Source organism: Salmo salar, chromosome 11, assembly GCF_965601325.2.
Source record: "Salmo salar chromosome 11, fSalSal1, whole genome shotgun sequence".
Taxonomy (NCBI): Eukaryota; Metazoa; Chordata; class Actinopteri; order Salmoniformes; family Salmonidae; genus Salmo; species Salmo salar.
Genome location: NC_138301.1, coordinates 9,442,536 through 9,466,117, shown reverse-complemented (window position 1 = coordinate 9,466,117; position 23,582 = coordinate 9,442,536). Strand labels below are relative to the sequence as shown.

Genomic DNA, 23,582 nt, shown 5'->3' with positions numbered 1-23,582 from the left:
AAATATATTTTCAGTCAACTTATCATCGCATACTAGGCTTGGGCGGTATACTGTGGTACTTGGAAATCGCCACAGGATGGTTTTTCAATACCGTCAATACTGTTGAAACTATTTTTTTTTTAAAGAAACGTTTTTCTATACATTTAATATTTGTAGCGACTTTTTAAGTAAATACCTGCAGTCAACTTGTGCAATATGTTAGAAGATAAAGCAGATTGCGTACTTCAATTCACTGGTCACATTATTATACATTATGAAGTTTACCATAGTTTCCCAGAAGAGTTGAGTTAGTCACGTCTATTTGTAAGTATCTCAACTGGAGAAAGCGGGAGCAGGTGAGTCCAGCTGTGTATTGACAGTCCAGTGTTTTTTGCTTCCATCGAGTCATCAGGGACATGCAACTATAGTTTTCCTTCACAGAAAATACATTAGTGCAACACATTGGAGAGAAAATATCTTCAGTTATCAGATTACAACAGAAGTGCAACGCTATTTGGCTGGCAGCCACACAAGTAGGAAAAATTAGATTACAATGAAAAAGCAAGGTATTTTTTGCATATTTCTGTTTATCATAGAAAGAATGTAACCAGCTACTTTTCCTAATGTTTTTCTTAAAGTTAGAAATTACAATAAGCATTTTATATCTTCGTTTACAAAACAAAGCAAGATATTTCTTATGAGTTTAATATTTTTTTCCTGCATAAAAAAATGAAGAATTCTGAAAGTTAAACTAAGTTATCTAAGTGGCTGGATTAATAAGGTGACGGGGGAATCATATTGTGTTGGTTTTCTGCCATGTTTGAGAAGTCAAAGCTCTTTGGATGAGTTATCTGTACAGCTGCCACTGCTATCTTTTCAGCCTGTCTGCACCTCCCCCCTTGCCCTAGCGACTCCAGACTCCACACAGACACAGCATGTAGAAATGCTGCTCCAGAGCCTGTACTGTTCATTTGCTCAATGTCTCTCATTCACATTCGCTTGTAAATGACCAAACTCATCAAAAATTACATTCAGTAGCTCCTACCGATATATATATATATATATATAACTCCCTTTGGCAGTTCATTTGACATACCATAGCTAACTACACCTTGTGAATTTACCCCAAAACATAGTCAAACAGGTTTAATTGTGTTTATTTCAGCTAAATACTTCCATGTATAGAGGAAAACCGACAGAAATACAGCAGTTTATTCATTTGTGGCGTCTTTGAGGCACGCTTATAATAAAATCCTCCTATTGGTCTGTTAAATACACAATAAAATAACATGGTGTGAATAAAAGCAAAACTTCATAAAAAATGTTATCTTCAAAGGCACAAAGACAATCAGAATATATACTGAACAAAAATATAAATGCAACACGTAAAGTGTTGGTCCCATGTTTCATGAGCTGAAATAAAAGATCCCTGAAATTGTTTAAATTCCTGTTTGTGAGCATTTCTCCTTTGCCAAGATAATCCATCCACCTGACAGGTTTGGCATATCAAGAAGCTGATTAAACAGCATGACCATTACACAGGTGCTGGGGACAATAAAAGGCCACTTTAAAATGTGCAGTTTTGTCACACAACACAATGACACAGATGTCTCCAGTTTTGAGGGAGAATGCAATTGGCATGCTGACTGCAGGAATGTCCACCAGAGCTGTTGCCAGATAATTACATGTTCATTTCTCTACCATAAGACATAGTTTTAGAGAATTTGGCAGTACGTCCAACCGGCCTCACAACCGCAGACCACGTGTAACCACGCCAGCAAAGGACCTTGACATCTGGCTTCTTCACCTGCGGGATTGTCTCAAGAGGGGGAGGTTTGGGGAGTGCTGAGGATTATTTCTGTCTGTAATAAAGCCCTTTTGTGGGGAATAACTAGTTCTGATTGCCTGGGCCTTGTTCCCCAGTCTGTGGTCCTGGCTGCCAAGTAGGTGGGTAGGTGGGCCTATGCCCTCCAAGGCCCACCCATGGCTGCACCCCTACCCAGTCATGTGAAATCCATAGATTAGGGTCTGTTGAATTTACTTCAATTGACTGATTTCCTTCTATGAACTGTAACACAGTAAAATCTTTGAAATTGTCGCATTTATATATTTGTTCAGTACACATGAAAAAGGCTTGCAGGAGTAGTCAGTTTGATATGATTTTACACAAAGTCAGTGTTGACGACAACTTTGGCATAAGTGTAGAAATCCCTTGTGTTAAAACAAATTTAAAAAATTCTAATAAACTAACAATTAAAAAGTTGAGAGAGAAACAGTGTAAAAGGTGTGTATAGATGTATAAATAGCTACTTGATGTATAAAGAACATGTGTTGCTATGGTAATCGGCCCCAGAGGTCAGTTCTCGCTCATTAAGCCCCAGTCATGAATATTGCAACGTTAAGGCAAGCTGTTCTCATACACGGGCCATTTTGGTCCACTGATCTTTACATCACACTAGGTTACACCAACTGCTCTGTTGTTGCACACTACCAAAATATAGAGCATTGTGGATCCGACAGCAAGTAACGGCTTGCATAAATCTGATTCTCCATTTCAAGTGGGGACCCCCTAGGAATTCTAGCTCAATACAATTGAATCAACAAATCAAGCCCTTGATTTGTTGAATCAGGGGAGTTAGTGCTAGGCTAGAACCAAAATGGTCCCCCCAAGGAATGGATTGAGAGACACTATCATAAGAGCATCTATTACACATATCGTCCTCTTCTGTTTGCATGGCACAGTGGTAGACCCCATGGCTAAACGGGTCGCTGGAATATGATGACACTAGGTGGCAGAGACTAGACCCCTCCCTTTTCCTTCTCTTCGTGTTCTACTCTCAGTAAGGCTCTGCCTTCAAACTCCGATATAGACAGCAAGTAAACACCATCCCCACAATCTGAGAGAGAGAAGAGAGAGAGGAGATAAATACACACACACAGTTGAAGTCGGAAGTTTACATACACTTAGGTTGGAGTCAATAAAACTCATTTTTCAACCACTCCACACATATCTCCACAACAATTGTTTACAGACAGATTATTTCACTTAAAATTCACTGTATCACAATTCCAGTGGGTCAGAAGTTTACATACACTAAGTTGACTGTGCCTTTAAACAGCTTGGAAAATTCCAGAAAATGATGTCATGGCTTTAGAAGCTTCTGATAGGCTAATTGACATAATTTGACTCAATTGGAAGTGTACCTGTGGATGTATTTCAAGGCCTATCTTCAAACTCAGTGCCTCTTTGCTTGACATCATGGGAAAATCTAAAGAAATTAGCCAAGCCCTCAGAAAAGAATTGTAGACCTCCACAAGTCTGGTTCATCCTTGAGAGCAATTTCCAAATGCCTGAAGGTACCACGTTCATCTGTACAAACAATAGTACGCAAGTATAAACCCCATGGGACCAAGCAGCCATCATACCTCTCAGGAAGGAGACGACTTCTGTCTCCTAGAGATTAACTTACTTTGGTACGAAAAACAGCAAAGGACCTTGTGAAGATGCTGGAGGAAACAGGTACAAAAGTATCTATATCCACAGTAAAACAAGTCCTATATCGACATAACCTGAAAGGCCGCTCAGCAAGGAAGAAGCCACTGCTCCATGGTTTGCAACTGCACATGGGGACAAAGATTGTACTTTTTGGAGAAATGTCCTCTGGTCTGATGAAACAAAAATAGAACTGTTTGGCCATAATGACCATCGTCATGTTTGGAGGAAAAAGAGGGAGGCTTGCAATCCGAAGAACACCATCCCAACCGTGAAGCACGGGGATGGCAGCATCATGTTGTGGGGGTGCTTTGCTGCAGGAGGGACTGGTGCACTTCACAAAATAGATGGCATCATGAAGCTGGAAAATTATGTGGATATATTGAAGCAACATCTCAAGACATCAGTCAGGAGGTTAAAGCTTGGTCGCAAATGGGTCTTCCAAATGGACAATGACCCCAAGCATACTTCCAAAGTTGTGGCAAAATGGCTTAAGGACAACAAAGTCAAGGTATTGGCGTGGCCATCACAAAGCCCTGACCTCAATCCTATAGAAAATGTGTGGGTAGAACTGAAAAAGCGTGTGCGAGCAAGGAGGCCTACAAACCTGACTCAGTTACACCAGCTCTGTCAGGAGGAATGGGCCAAAATTCACCCAACTTATTGTGGGAAGCTTGTGGAAGGCTAACCGAAACGTTTGACACAAAGTTAAACAATTTAAAGGCAATGCTACAAAATACTAATTGAGTGCATGGAAACTTCTGACCCACTGGGAATGTGATGAAAGAAATATAAGCTGAAATAAATCATTCTCTCTACTATTATTCTGACATTTCACATTCCTAAAATAAAGTGGTGATCCTAACTGACCTAACTGACCAACATATATGCCTGAGGCCACATAAGAATACATGCTTAAGTGTTTCAGTGTCCACATAATTCAGAACGAAACTCAAAAATTACTTTTGGTTGCTTTACACTTCTACCATTACCCCTGAATTTCCAGAGACCAGGGCAAGGATTCTGATGTTTATGGTGGCCATCTTGGTTTATCTCTGTGCTGTAAAACAGTGACATGGCTTCTTTTTGCTAACCTGTACACAGGCGATGCCCACGCCCACCGCTCCAATGATCTTCAGGTGGTCCAAAATGAAGTTCTCCAATTTGGTGATACAACCCCCCTGGAGAGAGAGGAAAGGCGTGTGTGACTTTCAAGAAGACTTTCAATCTTGATGATAGCCGCGGGAAGTAGGGGAGCTGAGGGTGCTGCAGCACCCCCTGAAAAATCTGACTTAAAAATATATATTAACATTAAAAAAAGATATACTGGTACTGTAGAACTGTTCTGTTTTACTAAAGTAGTGCACTGGGCCTTTACTAGTATTAGCGGACCAATGTAGATGTCTGTAGCGTGGGCAAAAACATATTTTCAGCATCTGGGATTTGTCAAAAAAGGTGGTTGTATAATGAAGAATAGTATCTTGCAGGTTTCAATAGTTGGAATTGTAATAGTCATTGCCCTGTCCCTTTCTCTGCAATTGTCATTCCAATGGTATCCAGAAAGAACAAAGCCCTGTCCTCAAACGTTTACATCAAAAGGTGCAAAGTTATAAGCAAAAGACACAAAACATCCACATCGAATAAAATATTTTTCTAGGATCAAATAACATGGAAAACAACCACGTTTTATGCAGTATTAATTTACCATCCTTACAAACCACTTAAAGTAAATTACTGTATTTTACATTGGCTGGTCATCTAGGTGTGTACCTGTATCACCATGAACAATGCATAATAGAGAAATTGAGTACAATGAGACATCAAGTGGTTTGTGATGATGTGGCTCAGTTGGTAGAGCATGGCACTTGCAACGCTAGGATTGTGGGTTCGATCCCAGGGGGGGACCAGTACAAAAAAGTATGAACTCACTACTGTAAGTTGCTCTAGATGAGAGCATCTACTAAATGTAAAAGGACTGAATAGACCATTTCAGTTTACAAATAGAAATAAGCTGCATTTGCAAAGTATTTCAAGAAACTGGAAAACATATATCAGGCAAGTATTTTTATATTCCACAAGTATTATCAGATTACAGTGGTGTAAAGTACTTAAGTAAAAATACTTAAAAGTGCAATTTAAGTAGTTTTTTGGGGGTATCTGTACTTTACTATTTATATTTTTACAACTTTTACTCCACTACATTCCTAAAGAAAATAATGTACTTTTTACTCCATACATTTTCCCTGACACCCAAAAGTACTTGTTACATTTCAAATGCTTAGCAGGACAGGAAAATGGTCCAATTCATGCACTTATCAAGAGAACATCCCTGGTCATCTATACTGCATCTGATCTGGTGGACTCACTAAACACAAATGCTTCGTTAGTAAATGACTGTCTAAGTGTTGAAGTGTGCCCCTGGCTATCCGTAAAAAAAAAAAAAAAAGTCAGATTTTCTTAATATAAGGAATATGAAATTATTTATACCTTTACTTTTGATTCTTAGGTATATTTAACCCCCACCCCACCCAATGAAAAAAATGACAGCACACCAACCCCCAAACTACTTCCCGCAGCTATGATCTTGATACACAAACCTGAATTTGCACTATGAATTGCAAGCACAATAACACTCAACAACACCAGCTGCTCTCTGTATCGGACACTCACCTCCACCTTGTAGATGTTTGATGGGTGGTCCCTGTGGCCGCAGCCCAGCGTCTGGGTCTTACAGCAGCTGTCCGGCACCAACCTGCCATCCGCCTCATTGGTGCGGATCCACACGCTCTCGCCCCAGTCGGACGAGCTGTTGCTGCCACAGCACTTAAACTGGCGGGAGAGGGAGAGGAGGAGAGGGAATTTCACAAACAGGGCGGTGGATGTTTTTTCCAGTCGTCTTGCAGTTGTTTCAGAAGACGAGCTGAACGCTATTCAGTTCATGAACCAAATCCTTACACAAAACAACGGGTTAGCTTTCAAATCACAAGGTTTCATAACAACGAGTTACATGTAGGGCTATAACATACTGCAACCATGCATAATGAAAGCACATAACAGTGCCAGTGTAAATAACAGTAGATTCAATGAAAGTAAACATAAAAAAGCTGAATATTAATGCACATGGGAGAAAAAAAAAATCGACAAATTCTCACATGAATATTTCCAAAAACTTCGAACCAAACTCCTCAAGTCTGCTGATGGTGCCTTCTCTTACCTCCTGCTGCAGCTTGTCCACTGCTTTGGTGACGTGCTCCTGCTCTGGCTGCCTGTACTTCTGCACCATGGTCTCCTGCAGGTTCTGTTTCAGCTCCTCATTGAGCTGCAGAGGAAGACAGGACATGAGAGAACGGACACAGTAAACATGACCTTGGTCAGACTACAACACAGCTATCCAGCAGACGGTAGAAACAGAAGCATATACAATACCGAGGAAGGGGAAACTACGGTATTTGAGCGCAGGCTTTTGTTCTAGCCTAACTCTAACACACCCTGTTGATTACTTAAATCAGGTATGTTAGCGCTAATCTAGAACAAAAAGGGACATTGTCTTTCTGAATAGGAAGCATGTACATTGAGAACAAGGTAGTGGGAGAAGCAGACGTAAGCTCACCAATGACTGTGAATCTTCTATCAGTAAAATAATACTTGAAGGAATGTAATGCCTCTCATTGTCGATTTAATCGAATGGAATGAGACACTGTGTCAAAGGTCTAGAATAGCTAAACGTGTAATTACAGAAGGAACTCCTCTTGAAAGGGGAAATTATATACCTAAAGGTAAGAAGAAGTACATTTTCATTCATTTATAACAGTAGCACACAACTCAGGCAAGAGCATAGGCCTATATCTAGCTGGTCCACAGTTTCTATGGCAACCACAGAATGTAGAGCCAAGTCAGAACGTAAAGGAGAGATAAAGGGAATAAATGAACGAGGGAGGGAGAGGAAGAGAGAGAAATATAATAGGTTTTTATTTGACCTGTTGACAGTGTGGGAAACACTGCAGCAGTGAGATGAAAACAGGGTGAAAGGCCAAAGGAACATGAGCAGACAATTACACAGAGAGAGTTCAAATGACAAAACAAGCTGGTCTAACATCTACACAGCAGGGGTATGTGGTAGTGATAAGGATAGTAGCGGGAATCACATCTTAGTGATATTATCACAATACAGAAATGCTACAACAAGATGTGGCAGGCATGGGAAAGCAGAGCGGGAGAGAGAGAGAAAAGCAACAGATGGAGAAAGAGAGTCGGGAATTACCCTTGTTAGGGTTTCAGTTTTTACAAACAGACACTCTTCTGTCTCTGGGCAGGCTCTGTGTGTAGATAGTGTTCCTGGTGGTGGAATCAGGTGGTGAATCAAGTCATTCATTACCTGCTGGTAATAGATGTAGGCCAGGACACCGGCGAGGATCTCCAGCAGGAAGATACACAGCAGCAGGACAAAGTACTGTGGGGAGACAATGAAAGGTAGGGGATTAGGTTGAAATGGATATCCCCTGGCCCTCTGTTTATGGACTTCACAGTTAAAACAGGCAAATCTAATTTAGACGAGCTGAAGTTCAATTTAGCAGAGCAGTCGATTGGTGGTACCGTTGTCATTTTGTTATTTTGAGAAAATGGACAAAGAATGTTCGTCAATCATAGTTTTAATTTGTGGCGTATTGATTATGTGGTGAAATGTCAACGGAGCTGTACAAACAGTATGCCACCCTTAAAGGGATGCTTCAGGATTTTGGCAATGAAGATCCAAAGCCAGATGAACTTGTGGATACAATTTTTATGTCCCTACGTGTAGTTTGAAGTAACTAACTGGCATTAGCGCAACTGCTAACTAGCGTTAGCGCAATGACAGGAAGTCAATGGTAACATTTATAGCGCAATGACTGGAAATCAATGGATGGTAACAGCTAGCATGCTAGCTTAGACTTCCAGTCATTGCCTTAACGCTAGTTAGCATTGGCTCGCAAAACTAACTCCAACTTCCTTCACACTGGATGCAGAGACATACTGTAAAGATTGTATCCATGAGTTCATCTTCATTGGCAAAATCCCAAAGTATCCCTGAACAATTGGCCCAGACAGTTGATGATAATGATTAGCTAAGTTTAACAAGTTGGTAGGGACATGATCCAAAATCAGTTATGAAAAAGAATAAAGAACATTCCTTTGCCTGAATGGGCGTGTATTTGTTCCCAAGACAAAAGGTACAATATTGTTCATTCAAATAGCTCTAAATGGCCATAATAAAGTGGCAAGGATTAGAGGATAAAACGCTTTCAAGATAACATGATATATCTTTAGACCCCAGATCAAGACGGCCATGGCCAACAAGCATGGACGACATTAGCTATGGAGAAGACGGAAAAAAGTTTAACCAAGGACTATGCTGTCAACATCAGACAGACATTTACATTTTAGTCATTTAGCAAAGCAATTAGGGTTAAGTAGCTTGCTCAATGGCACAGTCGGTTCTGGGATTCGAACCAGCAACCTTTTCGTTACTGGCCCAACACTCCTAATCATAGGCTACCTGCCGCTTCAGAGAGCAATAATCTGCTGAAAAATTTGGTCATCCAAAAGGTAGTTTGATGAAGGTTGTGGAAAGACCAGGGTGTGATCGGATGGAGTGGATAGCTACTTCGGTTGGGAACTGATGGACCTTAACATTAGTGCACTAATGTTAGCTTACTAGCTATTCCTCTCTGTTATAAATCATACCTTCACGGAGTACACAAAACATTAAGAACACCTGCTCTTTCCATGACATAGACTGACCAGGTGAATCCAGGTGAAAGCTATGATCCCTTATTGACGTCACTTGTTAAACCCATTTCAAATCAGTGTAGATGAAGGGGAGGAAACAGGTTAGAGAAGTATTTTTAAACCTTGAGACAATTGAGACATTGATTGTGGATGTGTGCCAGAGGGTGAATGGGCAAGACAAAAGACTTGAAGTTCCTTTGAGCGGGGAATGGTAGTAGGTGCCAGGAACACCAGGTTGTGTCAAGAACTGCAACACTGCTATGTTTTTCACACTCAACAATTTCCCGTGTATATAAAAAAATGTCCACCACCCATAGGACATCCAGCCAACTGGACACAACTGTGGGAAGCATTGGAGTCAATATATGCCAGAATCCATGTGAAACGCTTTAGAAACTCAATAATAGGAAGGTGTTCCTAATGTTTGGTACACTGTGTAGATGTCGAGCTAGTCATCTACTGTTTCAGCAAAGCGTTAGGCTATAACAATTTTTTACACGTTGAGTGATTTTTGACAGTTTGTAGAAAGTTAGCCAGCCTACTTTGCTTAGCACCACATGAATTTGTCCTCTTGAGGATACCCTAGGATAGGGGGCGCCACAGCGCATTTTGAAAAAAAATCGTTCCCATTTTCAACGGCCTACTAATCAAACTCAGAAGATAGGGCATGCATATACTTATTATATATGGATAGAAAACACTAAAGTTTCTAAAACTGTTTGAATGGTGTCTGTGAGTATAACAGAACTCATTTGGCAGGCAAAACCCTGAGACATTTTCTGACAGGAAGTGGATACCTGATGTGTTGTATTGACTTTAAACCTATCCCATTGAAAAACACAGGGGTTTAGGAATATTTTGGCACTTCCTATTGCTTCCACTAGATGTCGCCAGTCCTTTCACAGTGGTTTGAGCCTTATAGAGTCAAAACTCAGTGAATGACAGGAGTTTGAAATTGGTCACAGGGGATGGGCCATCACCATTATGACGCCGGCGGCCATGTCTGCCCCCACCTTTGGAAACGGTTTTAAAGGCCATGACATCATCCCCCTCGAATCTTATTGGCTCTCTTGGTGTTAGAGGCCCTGAAGATTTATTTTATACAACGTTTGACATGTTTGAACGAACCTACATGCGCGAGGATTGCTTTCATTATGAACTTCAGAGCTGCGCTTGGAGAGAGCCATAGGACGCGCTACCAACATCAGGCTAATGGAACGTGAAGTATGGACTTTTTGACCGAAAATACATCTGTTGTGGACCTGGGATGCTTTCTGATGAAGACAACTAAAGGTAGGCGATTATTGACAATATTATAGAAGATGAGATGGTTCATACTGTTGCGTCCAAGATGGCGCCGAGCTCTGAATATTAGCTCATTTTCTGAGTATCGCATCTCCTTTTATCGCAAAGTGTGATTACCCAGTAAAGTTAATTTAAAATCTGGTATGACGGGTGTTCTCAAGAGATATTCATCTATAAATGTTAGATTGACAATATACATTTAAAAAATCGTTATAGTATAGCAATTTATTGAAACGTAGCATTGTTTACCGGGACGCTTTTGAGGGGAAATTAGGTAGTCAACGTCAGACAGAGATGTAAAATGCTGTTTTTATATATAAATATGACCTTTATTGAACAAAAGAATGCATGCATTGTATAACATGATGTCCTAGGGGTGCCATCTGATGAAGTTTGTAAAAGGTTAGTGCTACATTTAGCTGTTTATTGATTATATGTGATGCAAGTGGTTGGTCGGAAAATGGCTATGAAGCTGCTTTTTACGATGGACTCATCTAATATAATCTAATGATTTGCTTTTCCTGTAAAACCTTTTTGAAATCGGACGACGTGGGTCGATTCAGGAGAGGTGTATCTATAAAAAAAAAAATATATATATATATATTTTTTTAAAAATTATCATATTTTTTTAATGCTAATTGGCGATATGATTTTTCGCTGGATTTTGATCCCGCTAACGGGATCAGATGCTCAAGAGGTTATGCAGTCTGCGGTGTAATTATGTTGACAAATTGTATCTTCATTAGGTCAATTTCAGCCCATGCAATGTATTTAGCTAGCTAGCTTCAGCATTTATACTTAGCCTCAGCCATAGTGGTGCATGAAAATCAAGTGGGGCTAATTACACTAGTTAGCTATAGTGGTCTGGAAATACAATGACATTGCTGAAGAATGCAAATAATGAATAGGAAACAACTTTGCTATCATTATGATGTGGTCAAATGTACTTTAGAGAGATGGCAAAGTGTGTAAAAAATAGCTAGCAACGCTAACATAAGCTAGCTAAAGTTATACTGCATCTACAGAAAATCTTGCAACATCGCAATGATGACAAAAGGTTTTCATATTATTTTCCTCCTTTTGAAATATCTACATTGAATTGAACGTTCAGTCGGGCATCAGTCTTCAAAATAACATTCATTGTGACAAACGTGCAAGCCATGAATAGCAAGTGTTGATGTGTGAAGAGATGATCTATGTAGTAATGTAGAGGGGATTCAATTTTGAGTCGGTATTTATTTATTCCAGAATCAGATCCCCATGTTGGCTATGCAAGTGCTAAATGTTTGCATTTGCCTTCTATCCTCACTGCTGCCACTGTTGAATTATAACCACCACAGATCAGCCACACAGAATTCAAAATGTCTCTCTAAGCTATTGGGTATGAAATTCTATTCCTACGAATTGAATGCAATCCGAACTCCATGCAACAAAACTATTGCTGACTCAAGGCAAAATTCCAATGGAAACTAATCGTAAGGAAGGTATTGACATTTCCTTGATTCAATTAATATTTCACCAAATATGTTTTATCTTTTTTCAGTCCAGAAGACCAGAGGGTATATGCATCTAAGACAAAATAACTACATCTACATCACAGACCTCCAAAAGAGCCGGCGAAAATCTGACCAGGAGATGCCAAGAAGAAGCCTAGGCCAAACCTATGCCAAGGACAGGAGCACTACTGCCACATTGAACAACACTAATAGGGACAGGAAGACTAAATGTTACTGTTAGCACAGAACATTTCTAAACAGTCAGAAATACTAGGATGTTGAGTTGTAGGTGGTGGAGGGTTGATGATCTATTGTTGTGCATCTGTATACTTTGAATAAAAACTAAATGGATTTGCTCATCTTCTTTATACAATTTATTTTTTTCATGCAGTATTAGGCCCATATGGCTAATAATGAATTGACCACTTGTAATTTGAAAAAAGTAAAATCATTGCTAAAGTATGAACATAATTGGTGTTAGCTTGGGCTCATATTAGAGGTCTTCACGGGTCCAACAGACCCAAAATTCCAAGATCAGACCCAGGAGCCGAGCGGGTCCGGGTCCTAAATTATGACTTTTGTTTCAGACCTGAGTCGGGTCTGACATAATTGCCACGGGTCTCGGGTATGTGCAATTCAAATGTATTTACCGACTGGACCCATCCTCAGTTAATTTAATGTGTGAGGTGATGAGAACTGTGCGAGCTTGTCGTCTGTGTCAGCCAATTGCAACTCAATAAAACGCATAGCTTATGTCCAGCTTAAACTGGTTCTGGCTGCTCACCTCACATGCGCCTGCTGCTGAGGAGAGATTGAGAGAACGAGAGTGAAAGGAGCCTTGGCCTAGGTTACTGTTGACTGTGAATATGGACTCCTTTTTCACTGAAGTGAAACAAAAATTAGAGAAAGAGTATAGCAAAAAGAAGCAGACAAGGGGGCCTGTCCTGTGTAAGGGACAAGTTTTAATATTGCAGTGGACAATCAAAGCAAAGTTTATTTGTCACGTGCGCCGAATAGAACAGGTGTAGACCTTACAGTGAAATGCTTACTTACTTACAGGCCCTAACCAACAGTGCAATTTTTAAGTAAAAAATAGGTATTAGGTGAACAATAGATAAGTAAAGAAATAAAAACAACAGTAAAAAGAGTGAAAAATAACAGTAGCGAGGCTATATACAGGCACCGGTTAGTCGTGCTAATTGAGGTAGTATGTACATGAATGTATAGTTAAAGTGACTAGACTTAAAGTGACTATGATGAACAAAGATGAGAAGAATGTTGGCGTGGCCAAATGGATTGTGTGCAACTCGCTATTCAGCTTTGATGCAATTTAACTCTATATTATTACTATCAATTATCATTATTATAGGCCTATTTAAGAAACTAAAGCAGTTCTTTAAATATGCATAAAGTGTTTTGTTTTATTTTGTCGAAACATTTGTGGCTAAATTAAGTTTGAACTGTCTTTTTACGTACTTAGGTTAGGCCTGTTGTAAATATAATTATAACTAGCCTATTGTTGTCATTGTGGGGTAGGCCTATAGGCACTCGCCTTTGTTTAATTGCTGCAATATAGGCCTCTGTTCAAAACTTTTGTGAAGGTTTAAACCAGTTCTTTAAATATGGAACAATTGTTTTGTTTCATTCTTGAGCCATTTCCTTTGGCCAAGTTAAGTTCCCGCTGTAATGAAAAGGAAAAAAAACAAAGATGGCGAGATGCAAAACTTTATTTAATGCTGAAATATAATAACCTGTTCTTATTGTCCCTATAAACAACAATTTCCTTTTATTAGGGTAATATCAAAAGTAAGAAACTTTTGTGAAAGTTTGGTGTGGTACAGCTATTAGGCTTAACTACTGCAGTCCTATGAAGGCAGTGCGAACCAGCGCTCTAACTGACTCCTACAGTTGAACTTGAGGAAACATGTTTTATGCCTACCAGATCTACTCCTTTCATCTAACAATATAATGCTCATCTTTATAAAATATTCAAATAAAAAACTAGAATTAGCCACCTTCTGTATGCATATAGAGTGCATTCAGAAAGTATTCAGACCCCTTCCCTTTTTTCACATTGTTACGTTACAGCCTTATTCTAAAATGGATTGGATTTTTTTACATTTTAAATCATCAATCTACCCACAATACCCCATAATGTCAAAGCAAAAACAGGTTCGTAGAAATGTTTGCAAATTGAAATCCACCAATGGTAAATTCAATTGACTGGACATGATTTGGAAAGGCACACACCTGCTTCTCACAGTTGACAGTGCATGTCAGAGCAAAAACCAAGCCGTGAGGTCAAAGGAATTGTCCGTTGAGCTCCTAGACAGGATTGTGTCGAGGCACAGATCTGGCAAAGGGTACCAAACAATTTCTGCAGCATTGAAGGTCCCCAAGAACACAGTGGCCTACATTATTATTAAATGGAAGAAGTTTGAAACCACCAAGACTCTTCCTAGTGCTGCCCGCCCGGCCAAATTGAGCAATCGGTGGAGAAGCGCCTTTGTCAGAGAGGTGACCAAGAACCCAATGGTCACTCACAGAGCTCTAGAGTTCCTCTGTGGAGATGGGACAACCATCTCTGCAGCACTCCACCAATCAGGCCTTTATGGTAGAGTGGCCAGACGGATGCCACTCCTCAGTAAAAGGCACATGGCAGCCCGCAAGTTTCTCTGGTCTGATGAAACCAAGATTGAAACCTTTGGCCTGAATGCCAATCGTGACGTCTGGAAGAAACCTTCCGCCATCCCTACGGTGAAACATGGTGGTGCCAGCATCATGCTGTGGGGATATTTTTCAGTGGCATGGACTGGGAGACTAGTCAGGATCGAGGGAAAGATGAATGGAGCAAAGTACAGAGAGACCCTTGATGAAAACCTGCTCCAAAGCGCTCAGGACCTGCGACTGGGGGCGAAGGCTCACCTTCCAACAGGACAATGACCCTAAGCACACAGCCAAGACAACACAGTAGTGGCTTCGGGACAAGTCTCTGAATGTCCTGGGGTGGCCCAGCCAGAACCTGGACTTGAACCTGATCAAACATCTCTGGAGAGACCTGAAAATAGCTGTGCAGCGACACTCCCCACCCAACCTGACAGAGCTTGAGAGGATCTGCAGAGAATGGGAGAAACTCCCCAAACACAGGTGTGCCAACCTTATAGCGCCATACCCAAGACTCGAGGCTGTAATCAGTGCCAAATGTGCTTCAACGAAGTACTGAGTAAAGGGTCTGAATACTCATGTCAATGTGATATTTCCATTTGCAAAAAACAAAACAAACAAAAAAAACAGTTTTTGCTTTGTCATTATGGGGTATTGTGTGTAGATTGATGAGGGGAAAAAGAAAACATCCAATTTGCTCAGCAGAATCTACTAGAAACCTTGCAGGAATATTATCCAGGCCTGTGGCTTTGGAGCATTTAAGCTCTGCCAGCATACTGACTATTTGGGCTGTTGCTACCTTTGCAAAAGAAAAAGAGTTTGGTTGAACCCCTAACTCTACATAATACTTCTTGACTTGGTTGCTTCCATACAAACCAGAACTGGTGGGCAGCTTGCTAACCAGCTTGTTAAAAAAAGAGTATAATTAATTGTCAACCTCTGCTTTTTCATATACCATCTCCCCCCTGATGTTCAGTCCAATTCTGTTTAGTTTGTTTTTGGTAGTACTACTACAGCCTAGTTCCTTAAATGATTTCCAAAGCTTTTTAGGGTCATTTTTGTTTTCAATTATTTTCTCAGCATAGTAACCTCTCTTAGCTTCATCCATCCTCCTCTGTGCTTCATTTCTGTGACATTTATATAGGACAAATCATGCTTCTCTTGAGAGTTCTTAAATTTCTTAAAGGCCTTATTCCTTGCTTGGATAGATTCTAGAATCTCATGATTGAACCAAGGGCTAGATCTCTGCTTTACCCTGACCCGTATAATGGGAGCCATCACATTCACCACATCAAGGAATTTACATTTAAATACTTCCCAGGCACTGTCTACCCCTACACTATCTAGCACAGGTGACCAGTCAATTTTACCCACTTCCTCCCTAAACTTTTCAACACAGTATTTTTTGAGTCCTCTGATTCTAACGGCTTTGTGACACTTAAATATATATCTTTAAAAATCCTCCTTGTGCAAAATGTAATAAAATGATCACTGATTCCACAGACTATTACTCCACTCTGCGATATTTTAGATTTATCAGACACCAATATTAAGTCAATTGTACTTTGCACTGTTTCACATAACCTGGTGGGATCTTTTATCATTTGGGTCAGACCAAGTGATCTACAAAAGTGCATAAATACATTGTGGGTTGGGCTATTCTTTTTGCAGACATCAGTATCCCCTAACAAAATGATTTCCTTCAACAGCGAATCATTACAGTTTGACAACACAATTTCAAGACCTTCATGGAATGCATTCTGCTTGGGCGGCCTATAACACACCCCCAACAAAATTAGCTTGGTTTTGGGAAGGCAGACAATCTCCAGATCAGCATTTAAATCCAATCTGACGTTAAAAGCAATGTCTGATCTTACAAACGCACATATTCCCCCCCACCGTTCCGATTCCGATCCTTCCTGACAACAGAGTAATTACCTATCTCAATTTCTGAGTCCCAAACAGATGAATCCAACCATGTCTCAGTAAAACACAAGACACCCACCTCTGATTTGCAAACCAACAGGCGTATCTCATCGATCTTCGGTAGTAGGCTTCAGACGTTTAAGTGCACAAAATGTAAGCCCTTCTTCCCAAAAGCCTCATTGAATTCCCGATCCACTTGTAATTCACCTCCCACTGCGCTGCCATCTTCCCCCTGCCCTGCCTCCGGTGGCCTCGCTGTCACCATGGAGTACCCCTCCCCAGGTGCCACTCCATCGTCCTCACCACCGTGTCCCCCGTCACTCGCCTCTGGTTGCCTCCGCTCCGCTCCCCCCCTCCTCCAGTGCACTCTCCACCCTCGGTAAGTCCTTTGGTCCCACTCCACCTTCAATGCTCACACACCCCGCGGGTACAGCACACCGACAGCAACGGTAAGCTTCATTGACCCCGTGTCCAAAGCTAGAATCGCTGCATTTTAGATGAATCCACTGCGCGCATTCCAAACATACCAAAGCTTTGCTGTTACTCTTTATCCAACGTTCGCAAGAGGAGCATAGGCCGTTTGATGGGGTTCGTGATAAAGTGAGGTCCAGGGCATTGATGGATATCACCCGATAAGAGAAGGAATAGAGTTATTATAAGATCTCCACCATTAATTTGCGATTTCAGACTGGATTTTGATGAACGTTTTGGTTTGTGCCAAGGTGCTATGAAAGTTTGGTATATAACATTCCTTCCAAATCCAAAGTGCTGGATGCCATCGAAAGTGTTTGCATGACTGAGAAGTTGCTGAGAATTTACTATTCTTTCATCTAAATAGCAGATGCAATTATTTCCAGTAACATTTAAAACAAAGTAAAAGTGCTACCACCATGCCGAATTTGCCGGTCGCCATCTTGTGCAACCCAAGATTACCTGTGGAATAAGTCAAGGGGTGTGAATGCATTCTGAAGGCACTGTAGCAATAACCGATTGCCCTCTTAATAGGGGAATAAAAAAATCAAATCCCCTGTCCCTTTTAAGAAGGAAGCACAGTCCTTGTCTGTTCATTTAGGGATGTAGCGGTCCAATACAATTTTAAATCCTTAGTGCTTAATGTAGATACAAAAATATCCCATCAACTTGTGTGTAGCTCTGGAAGGATTGATTAGGTACTAGCAATACGTTTATAGCTCTACCTTGCCCTAACAGGCTAAGTGGAATTTTCTCTTGATACCCATCAAATCCTTACAAATCTACCCAAGAGCCAAGATGGTAAGGGTAAGATCCTAGGGGGTCTGTGGCAGTATATTGTATGTGGTCCTTCAATGTTCTGCATTTGCCCTGCAAATGGACTACATTTAAATTGTATGGATGCCTTGTACTTTAAGGGAGGCCATTTCCTTTCAGTCACAGAGTTAGATTACAGCTTTATCTCCCATCTGATTTAAGCAGACACAGAGGTAGGGCATGGGCAGGTCTGCATTCGCAGCCAAGTTCCTTTAGCATTAGACAGACAGGAGATAGAAATCGGGGAAAACCTTGACCCAAATCTCCTGGCTCACCTCTGAGCTTTGGTGTTAAGTGGAGTTGGTCTTTGTCTTTTCTCAAAGTGGCTCTGATCTTGAATGCTGAGTAAGCAGACTGATCAATGCCTGTTGATGCGGTCACAATGGTGTTGAAGAAACACAAACACACTAGGGTTGGCCGATATTACGATAGCATAGGCTAAACCATCGTATGTCATCTCACAATGTCGTCACCATCGACAATGGCTGTCAATCATCGTCGATGGTAACGACATCGTGATATGCCAGACGATGGTTGGTGCCCTGCAGTAAAGAACGGTGTCTCACAGTGCAAAGTAGGGCAGCACACAAGTGACATTCCGAGTAATTTGCCTATTCCTACTTGCTATTACCTTTGTAAAAGGTGATACAGATTGCTAGAGAGGAATGTAGGCCAGACAGAGCGGAGAATTCCACCAAAGAAGCGCAAAATGTCCAGTCAAAAAACATTGTTCCTTTCTCTTTCTGTTGGATGCATGGGCTTTAGACTATAGCCTAAACATTTTTTTTTATGTATAAATGGACACTCCTTAACCATCTTGTGTTAAGCCGTAAAAAATATTTTGATAGGCTATATGAATATGACTGAAGGCTACGCTTCATCGTTTTATGCATGGCTTTCTCCCCAAAAGTTATTTGAATAGCCTAAAAACGTAACGTAGACAGGGGACTAATAATGGTAGAGAACAAACAATAGCAATAGCCTATAGAAAAATCTAATGACAAGTTTAATCAGGTTGCGGGCTGGGAAAATCCCACCAAGTGTGGTTGAAAACCAAATGGCCAAAAACCTATCCTCATTTCTCCTACTGGCCTATCATAAAAGCTTTAATTCAAGTCAAAGTTATGAACAGTTGGCTTGGGCGGTATAGCGTATATACCTTATACAAGGGTATTTTTTAAAAAAAGTCACGGGATAGTTTTTCAAAACCATCAAGACAACTTATTTGAAGTTTTTCAATAAATTGGAATATTTGTAGCTACTTTAAGTTAATACCTCCAGTCAATTTGTGCAATAAGTTAGTAGATAAATCAGATTGCGTTCTTCATTTCACCTGTCTTTATGTTCGTTTACGCTCGTTAGCATTTAGCTAACAGCGTCTATGTGATTTCGCTATTAGTTTGTGCTAATTCTGTTGGCATCCTGGTAATAGAGGCACAATGGACTTTTCTTGCATTATTTGAGCCCCCTTGTGTGCTATGCCGGTAATAACATAAATCCCGGGATGAGAAAAAGACAGTATGACGATATGAAAATCTGCATACCGCCCAAGCCCAATGAGCAGTAGCGTATTTCCCAAATATTCTAGCCTAAAATTGTGACTTTCAAAAATAACAATGAAAGTCTATAGCCTAGGCTATTATCAATAAAAGCTTTATGATAGGACAAACTAAATTATTTGTAGAAAAAAATAAGGAAAGTGCTGCTAGGGTACACAATAATAGGTCTTCGTAGATAGAAGGTGCTTTTTGGTAAAAGGGGTCAATTTGTCATCAAAAAGAAAGGAGAATCAAGGCACTTCATATAATGAATTAAAATATCTTTATTTGTATGGCATGTTCAATGGAACAAAGATTTAAAAACTCCAGCGCGGTTCGGCTGCATGGCCGAACATACGATGAAACAAAGTCTTCTTTCGAACAAAGCATTTTCCACCCCTGATTGAGGGAGGGAGTGGTCACAGAACAGCCAAAATTCATTACACAACACCTAGTAAACAACACTATACATTCAAAAGTGAAAAAGATACATTATCAAAATGCACATCAAGGTCAGAAGCATTAGAACCACTAGAAAAAAATAAGTAGTTCTAGCCTTGAATAGAAGTGGGCCAAATAGTCAGAATTGGCGAGCCATACATTTCATACACTGAACATAAATAAACGCAATGTAAAGTGTAGGTCCCATGTTTCAAATAAAAGATCCCAGAAATGTGGTTCGCTTTTCTTATTGAAAACAATATTTAAAAAATATATATATTTTATGAGGCAAATAAAGCAATTATTATCCAGTTCTGAAGACAGTAGACCAGTCATATATATACTGTAGATATGGTTCTGCGGTAGATTGCTTCCATCCAGCCCACGTCACTACGGTAACACAGCCCATTCCTCATCAGACGGTCACTGCTCCATCAGTGTGCCACACTTACACACACACACACTCCATGCTAACACTCCTCCACCAGAAAGCAACATTAGAAAAGATGTGCCTGCACTTAGCCTCTGCCCAGGCTTTCAACAACATTCTCTTTCGTCCAGTTGCATTCGATTTCCTCACTGTAGCCCTACTTTAATTTTAGCAGTATTCTTTCATACTTATAAATATATAATTTGGGGAGGTTGGCCAATAGGGGGCGATAGCATCGTATATCAATGTTTTTTTGGTACATAATCATGATAGGAAAAGACTGATATTGGCCAACTCTAACGCACACAGAGAGAGACACAAACACACACACACACACACACACACACACACACACACACACACCACACACACACACACACACACCTGTGATATACAGAACGCCGATATAGCTGTTGAGGCAAACATCGGAGGTAGTTCACACAGATTCGACAGCAGTCTTCTCGCCTCTCGTTGCCAGGGTTAAGTTACACACACACACACACACCCCTTCTCCTTCCTCACCGTCTCTCCCCTCCCTCCCTCCTGACAAGTTAATTCCTTCAGCATGATTCATCGGCCTAATCTTAACTCCTTGGGATGCACTCTGCATTCCCCCCCACACACACACACACACACACACACACACACACACACACTTGCACAGAAAAGCCACAGCATACGTTTGGGATCAAAAGTGGACATACAGCAAAGGCCCATCTAGAACAGGAGCAGATAACACAATAGTTTGAGAAGCCTTACCCAATGTGAATGAATAATACTGGATTAGGGCGTTTCAACTACTCCTCCCTTGTCCCTTCACTAAGGAATATAATGCACAAAAGGTCAGGGTAAGGACTGAATAGAGATCCTATTATTACTAAATAACTAAACACATTGAGGTTTTAGTATTGGTTTCCTCAAAAGTCCATGTTCACTTTGATATGGAAAACAGATTATGAATACCTACATATCACTTGAATTAAAATTTTGGCATGCAGGTCATCGCATGCCAAAACCATACACAACATACAGGCTCCGTTTCCCTAGTGTCATGTCTCTGACTGATTAAATTATACGACATGCTATTTTATCAAATCGATTACCTAACATTTGATTGATTACGTGATTGAATTAAACCATGCAACAATTAACTCGTTAATAACCTGGGGCACCACGGAAGCATTAGTTTATATAAAGCGCCTATCTCCCGAATCCACTCTTGAAGATCTTTTATATCAATAGCAGTCAATTATTAATCGTCACCTTATTCAGTCTCATCTGAACGTCGTAAAATTCTTGGTTATCTTCACGAACCCTGTCTAATGAGTTGAATCAGCAATTCAAAAATTGGTTTAATGATTTATTTACTAACTACCTAAATAATCACACAGAATTACATATACACAGGATGGATCATACATCGATTACTAATCATGTCATAAAATAAAAAGTCCCTAGCGGATGGAACCGATATGAAGGCTGGTTACACAAAGAAAGGGGGTTGGGTTTGAATGAAAGAGCGGGAAGACTTGAGGTACAAATGAGTTTGGGTCTCTATCGGACCTTGAAAAGCTATGCTGACGTAAATACAGAATCTTATGCATTCTAATAGTCGCCCATGCGGAAAAGGAAAATGCAAGATATATATATATATATATACACACACACTGAGCTGCGCTTCGATAGATGGGTCGAAGATGGAAGACTGGTTTGCCCAGCAGAGACCGCCCCCAGAATCTGTCTGGTCGTAGTGTTGTATGGCGGATACGTTGTACCCTGTCTTCTCAGGAGATGGTCTGTCCTTTCCTAGGCCACGTACAGCTGCAGCTGGTAACTTCTAGGATGTATCAATTCTTCTTTAGTGAATAAGAGTTCAAAGTTCATACCATTTTGCCATACTCAGCTAGTGCTGTATTCTGGCTGGTCTAGTCGAAATTCATCCTTCCAGCGTGGTGATCGTCACCTCCACAATGGAATTAGCCCTTTTAAACGTATGGACACCAGTCCTCACGTTGTCGGGAACTAAGGTTTGACTTCCGTCAAAGGCTTTTGTAGTGGGGGAGAGAAGGGCGTGTTTCATAGTTCTCAACCAATGTCTGTTCACTTGGGCATGGCCACTGAGTGAGCATAGTTTACTTTATGAAACCAATTCTCTCATTTAGAAGCTAAAATCACATTTAATCTTTTCACAAATAGTCTCATATTTAAAACATTTAAATTGCAAAATAATTCCATGTGAATCTGATAACTAGAATGTGTAGACTTTCCATGATACAATTTATGTCGTCCTATCATCAGATATGTCCAAGACACCAACTGATCTGACATATTTTTTAAGTACCAACGGACTTCTTTCAACTGGTTGGATTACAGAAATATTGTACCTTTCCCCATCCCCAAGAGTCCATTCTGTAGAGTGGAGAGAAAAGGGGGAAAGGTATTTATGGGGGTCATAAACCTCCCCCAACAGGGCAACGTCATAACACTAGTTCTGTTCCTCACCAACCAATAAAATTATTTGGCAACATGTCAGCAGGCATTGGTGTAGACGTAATTTGCACCATGTTTAAAAGTCGACAGGGTATTCTTCTCATTCTGAGACAAGGGCACCTTACCAACTATTACTTTAGAGTAATCAATGTGAATGTTAGCCATGGACACCACAGGCTAAGTAATGAAAGTGTTATTGTAAATTACAGTAATTCATATTGAATTACTTCAAAGGTGAGGAAAAGAAGAACACATGTCATTTGGGTGCACTACCCCTTTAAGTTTGGCTCTGCTTCCACCACAGTTCAGCTGGGTCTATGACAGCCTTGCGGGCTCTGGTCAGTGAGAGTATGAGGTCAGTTTCTCCATTCACTGCCTCTGGGGTTTTCTGACTCAGCCGTGGTATAAATTGTGTCTGTTTGGAAGGGAAACAGGTTCGCTCCACTCTCTGTGCCACATCTCTTTCAATTCTGCCCCAGAACAATGAACTGTGCTCATACCAAACCTCTCCCTCTCCTTCTGTGAGCACTCTCTCTATCCTTCTGTGCTTTCCTTCATGAGCACTCTCTCCGATAAGCGCTCTCTCTCGCTCCTTCTGTGCTCTCCTTCTGTGAGCGCTCTCCCCCCTTCTGTGCTCTCCTTCTGTGAGCTCTCGCTCCTTCTGCACTCCCGTTTCTGCTCTCTCTCTCCTTTTGTGCTCACCTTCTGTGAGCACTCGCTCTCTTCTTCTGTGCTCTCCTTCTGCGAGCTCTCTCCCTCTCACTCTC

The 23,582-nt window shown here is 40.7% G+C and overlaps 1 protein-coding gene across 2 annotated transcripts in view; it reads right to left on the bottom strand.

Moving 5' to 3' along the window:
- Positions 1 to 2,537: 2,537 nt before the first annotated feature.
- Positions 2,538 to 23,582, bottom strand: part of LOC106561929 (CD151 antigen) — a 56,750-nt gene continuing 35,705 nt past the window's right edge. For both annotated transcript variants that reach the window (XM_014126335.3, XM_014126336.3), the window contains exons 4-8: positions 7,848 to 7,922; positions 6,687 to 6,791; positions 6,143 to 6,301; positions 4,567 to 4,653; positions 2,538 to 2,876 (exon numbers count right to left, since the gene is read on the bottom strand). In XM_014126335.3, the coding sequence (XP_013981810.1) occupies positions 2,817 to 2,876; positions 4,567 to 4,653; positions 6,143 to 6,301; positions 6,687 to 6,791; positions 7,848 to 7,922 (486 nt within the window). In that variant the 3' untranslated portion in view covers positions 2,538 to 2,816. The remainder of the gene's footprint in view (positions 2,877 to 4,566; positions 4,654 to 6,142; positions 6,302 to 6,686; positions 6,792 to 7,847; positions 7,923 to 23,582) is intronic.